Genomic DNA, 7460 nt, shown 5'->3' with positions numbered 1-7460 from the left:
TATAATAACACAGTTCTCAAGAGTTACACATGTCATCTTCCCTTGCAGAGATGTAAAGAGTTTGCCCTTATTAATAACATGCCTTTACTTTCTGTCTCGTTTACCTTTTTATGTCTTTCTTGAGTCTTGTATTTGAAGATTAAATTTTTCATTGAGCTCTGGTCTTTTTATCAGGAAGGTATGGAAGTCCCTATTTCATTGAATATCCATCTCCTCCCTGAAAGATCATGCTCATTTTCACTGGGTAGTTGACTTGGTTGTAATCCAAGCTCCTTTGCCTTACGGAATATCATGTTCCACACCCTACGGTCTTTTAATGTAGAAGCTGCAAGGTCCTGTGTAATCCTGACTGTGGTTCCATGATGTTTAAATTGTTTCTTCCTGGCTGCTTGCAGTATTTTCTCCTTGACTTGGTAATTTTGGAATTTGGTTACTATATTCCTTGGCATTTTCAATTTGGGATCTCTTTCAGGAGGTGATGGTGGATTCTTTCTATGGCTATTTTACCCTCTGGTTCTAGGACCTCAGGGCAGTTTTCCTTTATGATTTCCTGAAAGATACTGTCCAGGCTCTTTTTTTCATTGTGATTTTCAGGTAGACCAATAATTTTTAGATTGTCTCTCCTGGATTGATTTTTCAGGTCAGTTGTTTTACCAATGAGATATTTTACATTTTCGTTTGACTGATTCTTGCTGTCTCATAGAGTCATTAGCTTCCATTTGCTCAGTTCTAATTTTTAACAAATTGTTTTCTTCTATTAGATTTTGTACCTTCTTCTCCATTTGGCCAATTGTATTTTTTAGGGACTTGTTTTTTTCAGTTTACTTTTTTTCTAGTTGGCCAATTGTATTTTTTAAGGACTTTTTTCTACAGTTAATTTTTGTCCTTCCTTTTCTAAGCTATTGACTTTCTCTTGCATACCTCTCATTTCTTTTCCCATTTCTTCTTCTACCTCTCTTATTTGACTTTCAAAATCCTTCTTGAGCTTTTCTAAGAAGGCTTTTTGGGCTTCAGACTAGTTCATATTCCCTTTTGAGGTTCCAGATGTGGGTTTGTTGACAATGTTGTCCTCTTCAGAATTTCTGCCTTGATCTTCACTCTTCCCATAATAAGAATCTATCATACATTTCTTTTTGCTCATGGTGTTTGCTTATTTCCTGGCCTTTAAAGAGATTGAGCTGTCCTGCTGGGGAGCAGAAGGCACTGACCCAAGCTTCTTGTGTTGGGAGTTTAGGGCCTGGCTGATGGATGTGTGTGTTCTGGGGCCTCCAATGTTGGCAGTTGGAGGCTGTAGGGTTCTGGCAGTTTACCTGGTGTTGGGCTGGAATCAGCAACACTGGAACTCTAGGGTAGGATTGGGTAGTGTGGCTCCTGGAGATTTCCTGGTCACCCAGGCCTTTCCTTCCTTTTGCTTTCTTCAGCTTCTTTCAGATGGATGTTGTAGAGTGTTTTTCCACCTGAGGCCCCTTGGAGAGCTGCTTCCTTTAGTTTTGCTGAGGCACTGGGAGAGCCTGTTGCTGTAGAATGCTGAGGCACCTGCTAGTTTTCTGAGCTGGTTTCTACCAGTTCCCCCTCCTCAATGAGGCACTGGGGGTCCAGGTGTTGGTGTTTGCCTGCTCCACCACCTGGGCTTCAAGATCTCTTCCTCCACTAGCTTACCTGGACACCTCCCATTCTGTACTGCTCCTCTTCCCTCAGGGGAAGCTACCTTGGCTACTGGATTGCTGTGCCCCGTCTTTCTTCTGGTTCAGCTGTTCTGGGTTTCTCCTCGGGTGGTATTTTCTGGGCTTTCAGGGTTAATAAGGGAGAGTAAGAGGGACTCACCTCTTACTGCACCATCTTGGCTCATCATTTTCTATTTTCTCCTTGAACACTGCAGGCTGCAAAATTCTCTACCTTCCCCCAAGGAAAATATTGATTTCTTCCCTGGAATCTTAGGTATTAAGAAGAAGACAGGGATTCAACTCTTCAATTGAATGTTTTAGTCATTTTTCAGTCATGTCTGACTCTTTGTGACCCACATTTGGAGTTTTCCTGGCAAAGTCTGGGGAATAGCATAAGATATCATTCCCATGAGGCATGGGAATGATGAAATTAGAAATGATTAATAATACAATTATTACTGAAATACAGACATCCCAAAAGCATGAAAGAACACTAGCTAGAAAATATAGCTATCTATAAGATTGTGGAGGGCTTTAAATGCTAGTGGATGCCCTCATTTCAGGCATGGTGTAGATGGCATTTCATTTTAGATATGTTTTGAATTAGGTGAACTCTGATGTCCTCCAAAGAAACAGTGTTTCTATGACTCATCAAATGTCCTATCTATTAATAGATGAAGAACCTGAATATTTGATAAGTCTAATGTCACAGAACCTAAAATATGATAAAAATCTCTAGACTGTCAGTCTAATGCTTTCTTCTAAACTTTCTAGCAACGTCATAGTAATTTAGTTTTCTTTTATAACCTCCATCGCTCAACTTTTTCCAGGGTCACTTATAAGTCCTAGATTTAAGGAACCCAATACTTGGACTGAATGTCATCAAAGGCAAACACTAGGCTCTGTACATTCATTGGATATAGACTAATTTGTTTTTCGATTGTTTTTCAGTCGTAGCTGAGTCTGTGAATTCTTTTGGGGTTTTCTTGGCAAAGATACCAGAGTAGTTTTCCATTTCCTTTTCCAGCTTATTTTACAGATGAGGAAACTGAGCAAACAACATTAAGTGAATTACCCAGGATCACACAGCTAGTATTTGTCTGAGGTTGGGTTTGAACTCAAGAACACGAGTTTTCCTGATTCCAGGCATGGCATTCTATCCACTGTGCCCTCTGGCTACCCATACAGAATAATAGAATCAATGAAATTTGGGTAGGAAAAAAAAATTTCTAAGAGGTAGTATTTGCCTAAAATCTCTTATCAAAAGCAGTGAAATTATAGGATTTTAGGATTAGAGCTACAAGGGACATTATAGGGTCATCTAGTCTAAAACCCTTATTTTGTAGATGAGGAAATTGAGGACAAAGGAAATTAAATGATTTGCCTAAAATCACCCAGCTAAGAAATAACAGAGCTGGGTAATTGAATTCAGGGCCTCTGACTCCAAATCCAGGGCCTATTCAACCACACAGTGTTGTCACTTTTTAAGCATCATACTTTGAACCTGTTAAATTTTCCATTTGATTCTGCTCTTCATGTTTCATATTCTGAGGTGATTACTTCTATTCTTAGAATCAGGGAAATCCCTTTAAAGTCTTAACAATTATAGACCTAGAACTGCGGAAGTGACCTCTGAGGCTATCTAGTGCAAACCTCTCATTTTTTTTGTTTTTGGCTAGGAAATGGGGTTAAGTGACTTGCCCAGGGTCACACAGCTAGTAAGTGTTATGTGTCTGAGGCCAGGCCAGTGCTCTATCCACTGCTCCATCCACTGCTCCACCTAGGTGCCCCAAAACGTCTTATCTTGCAGATGAAGAAACTGAGGCCAAGAGAGGTTAAATGACTTGGTAAACACCACACAGTAATCATCAGAGGTGAGATTTGACTCCATGGCTTCTGGCTCCAAAGTCAGTACCCCATTCTCATTAGAAAAGAAAAATGTATTGTATTGCACTCATATCCTTTATACACTTTTGAAAGAGGCTCATTTGTTTGTACTTTGACTGAATTTTATAATCCTCCCAGCATAAGTCTTCTCTTAGGTTCATTAATGTCATTACCTTGACTGTGAAAACAGTTTTTGTTTTCAATTTTTACTAGTGATTCCAAATTCACATGCATTAAAAAGGTTTGTAATAACTAATTAGTAAAATTGCAATGGGAAATTCTGAATTTCCAGGAATCCTTATAAAGATTTTAGTTATCTGAAATATACAAAATCCGCACAATTTATTTTTAAAACGATAAAGATAAAAAGTCAAATCCAGATCAGAAGTATAGTAGTAAATTTCTTAAACTGTTGGCTAACCTGTAGGACTTTTGGTTTAAAATGAGTTCCTATTTATCTCTTCTTTTAAATTTCAGAAATGTCCAAAAGAGAACACCAGTGTTCCCTACCTGAAGAACAGTAAGGGAAATACTATGTTTAATCTTTCAGCATTTGATGTAGAAGAATTCTTATTGTGGCCTTCAAAAAAACCAAGGTAACTTTAAAATAGTATATAAATAATTTGGGTTGTTTTTGGAATCCAAGCTTTTTAACAAATGGTTGCATACGTACAGACTTAATCCTTGAGACAGGTTGAGGTCTGATGTAGTATTCTATTGCTTACTGTCATCACTGCTGATAATGGAGTCTATTAATATCACCCAGCAACACTAACTATGGTGGATACAAGAGGGACAAGCATCAGTAGGGTGTAAGAGACCCCATGTATTAAGAACTTGATGTAATAATGATATGTTCCCAAATAATGCTGAAATTCCTTAAAATTACATAGGAATTCTTAACATTTATTCAATTGACCAGGCTTCTATGAACCATGACGATATTTTTCTTTCCCTTTGGGTACAGCCTTCAGATGAAAATCTTTTGCTCTGTTCTGAATCACCCCTATCAAAGGTAGCAGACTTAAATGAAGAAGACAGAAAAAGCAGTCTCTGACATTTCTTGAATCCTCATTACTGAGTTTCCCTAGACACAGGTTATTTTTTTATTCATTCTTAATTTTTTTATTCATCATCTCCAACTCGGACGAGAATATCTTTCAAGAAATAGCAGGACTAGGGGCAGGTGAAGTATAAAACTACTCTGTGTTTATTCTCTATCTATCTACCCCATCTATCCACAGTTTGGGGAAAAGAGGAAGCTGTTGGGAAGGCCCCATCCTTGGGCACTAATAACTAATCATTAATAATTTTTGGATGCTGAGAATCATGACTTTTTAAAAATAGCATAGACTTTTACCCTAGTTGAACAAAACATGAAATTTCAAAAATGCTGTGCCTTATTTGTGTTTGTAGAAATTCAAGATAACAATTTCAATTCCATAGACTCTTCTTAACTACTTACGATGTGGAAGGCACGTACCAACTTCTAAGGAAGTCTTTCACGATCCTCCTAATTTTTATGGCTTTCTTCCCCCTCAAAGTAAATGGCAGCTAAATGTCATAGTGAAGAGAGTACTGGACTTGAATTCAGGAAGATGTGAATTCAAATTCAGTCTTAGCCATTTTCTAGCTATGTGTTCTAGGAAAGTCACTTAACTGATGTTTGCTTCAGTTTTCTTAGCTGTAAAATGGGGCTAGTAATATCACCTTCCTCTCAGGATTGTTGTGAAGATAAAATGAGATAATATTTGTGAAGGGCTTAGCAAACTTTTAAGTGGTATATAAGTGCTAACTATATTATTATATTACTAATATTATATCATCATGTCTTTTTAAAATGTATTTATATATTATATTCTTAAGTCCTTCAAGGCATGAATGGTTTCATTTTTGTCTTTTTTTCCCCTAAGCACATAGCACAGTACCTTGTATATACCAGATGCCCAACAAATACCTGTAAAATTGAATTCAATTGAAGGATGCCTACTATGTGCAAAGCTTCCATTTATGTGTACATCTTAGCTTAGACTGATATATCAAAAATGTGCAATCATAAACTCCTTTAATTCTGTCAGTTTAGGCTAGGATTTTTATAAGAAAATGCTTTACTGTTATATTATATTTTTTGTTATTTACTTGCATTATATTTACTTATTATATTCACTTGTATCATATTGTATTTTACATTATTTACTTACTATATTTGCTGTTATATTGTATTATATTATAATACTGTGTTGCCTAGGTACCTGTTGCTATGTTTAATATTTTTAGGCTTGGAGGATGGTCTTTTGGAGTGAAGATCCCTAACCAAGGTCAAGACATAAATATAAACATGTCAAAACCTCAAACTCTGGCAAAGGTAAAATACTTATGTTAACTTTTTAAATGTGATCATGAAAATGAAAGTCAAGATAGTTGCAGTCAGTAACATCTACGGAACCAAATCAAAGCTTTTTTGAGTTCCCATTCTCAAATCTGCTATGTTGCTTAAAAACCATCTCTCCTCTGAGAGGCTATATGACAGGGTGATATGGGACCAAAGCAGCATTTACCTCTCTCAATACTGCACTGAAACTTTGAGAACTAGATTTAATAGAGAATGAGCAGGGACTAGAAAAATGCTCTTTTTCTGGCTTAACTCCCATTTACTTTTTCTCTCCATAACCAGTCCCTTTTGTAGTTTTCTAAAATAGAGGACTCAGTGTTGAGAAGGGGGCAGCAAAACACCAATACTTCTGTTTTTACTCTTTCCCTTTCCTCTACCGTTTCTTTTGACCTTCCTTTCAGTTGCTTAGATACAGTTGATTAGCTATATTTTGTTACCACAAATGACCAAACAACAGGAATGGAACTTGGCCTGCAACAGGAGGGCTTCAGATTAGATGTAAAGAAGGTTTAGACTGTTAGGATTTTTGGATATTGGAATAGGTGACTCAAGCATATCTTCTCATTTCTTTGAGATCATTTAGATATAAATTCTATCCAGATTAGAACCTATTTTATGGGTTGACCCTAAACTCAAAGTTCTTTCTACTAATCTAATCTATCTCTCATGAATACTTCAATATGTCTGTTATCCCCTCAGTTTGGGCTTTCCATCTCAAATATTCATATAATAATTCACTGATTTCTTTGACTCATTTTCTTCAGTATTTGTCTTTCTTCTCTGTCTATTCTAGATGTTTCATTTTTGATCCTTATTTAGCCCTTTTTTAGTCTCTATATTCTTTCTACCTTTGTCTTTTTTAGTACATTTAGATAGTAATCTCTTAATGGTCTCTTTGTTATTATTTTGGTTTTGTTGTTCTTGATTGCTGTATTTAGTTATCCTTATTCTATATCTCTTGTCTGCAGTGTTTGAAAAGCAAATAATTTCTTCAGGTCTAATTTTCTCTCTAGAAATGTTTCAAATGCCCTTTAAAAGAAATTGAATGTTCATCTTTTTTTTCAATAACAGCTGAACTCAGATTTGCATGGTAGGTCACCTTTTTTTCCTTCTTGATCTTTATTCTTCAGAATACATTATTTCATTCTCTCTTTCTGTTTCTGCAGAATAGTCTTGCGATATTCAAATTTTCTTTCTTTCGTGTTTGAAAGTCTTTCTCTTGGTTGAGAGCAGAATTTGTCATTTGTCAGTGGAAATGTTAAATTTAACCACAATGTGTCTTAGAATTTGCAGTATTTGGTTTGGTTTTTGTTCTTTTTTTTTGGTTTTTCCTTCAATTGAATACAATGGAGACAACCTATGGATTATTTTTACTGACACCTTGTTTTCAGTGATTAGAAGCTATTGGCAATTTTCTTATATTATTTCTTGTGTTATGGTGTTTAGGCTTTTTTTTTTTTTGATGTCTCTAGTTCTTCTGGGAGACCTATAATCCTTAAGTTGTCTCTATTCATCCT

At 36.2% G+C, this 7460-nt stretch overlaps 1 protein-coding gene across 1 annotated transcript in view; it reads left to right on the top strand.

Annotated features, from left to right (window-relative positions):
• ABCA13 (ATP binding cassette subfamily A member 13) overlaps positions 1-7460 on the top strand; it is a 482687-nt gene that overhangs the window by 245727 nt on the left and 229500 nt on the right. The window contains 2 exon segments of the mRNA XM_078151686.1: positions 4029-4147; positions 5829-5916. Of these exon segments, the coding sequence (XP_078007812.1) occupies positions 4029-4147; positions 5829-5916 (207 nt within the window).

The sequence above is a fragment of the Phascolarctos cinereus genome, unplaced genomic scaffold, assembly GCF_003287225.1.
Source record: "Phascolarctos cinereus isolate Bilbo 61053 unplaced genomic scaffold, phaCin_HiC Scaffold_4;HRSCAF=312, whole genome shotgun sequence".
Taxonomy (NCBI): domain Eukaryota; kingdom Metazoa; phylum Chordata; class Mammalia; order Diprotodontia; family Phascolarctidae; genus Phascolarctos; species Phascolarctos cinereus.
This window is presented reverse-complemented; position numbering and strand designations above follow the sequence as displayed.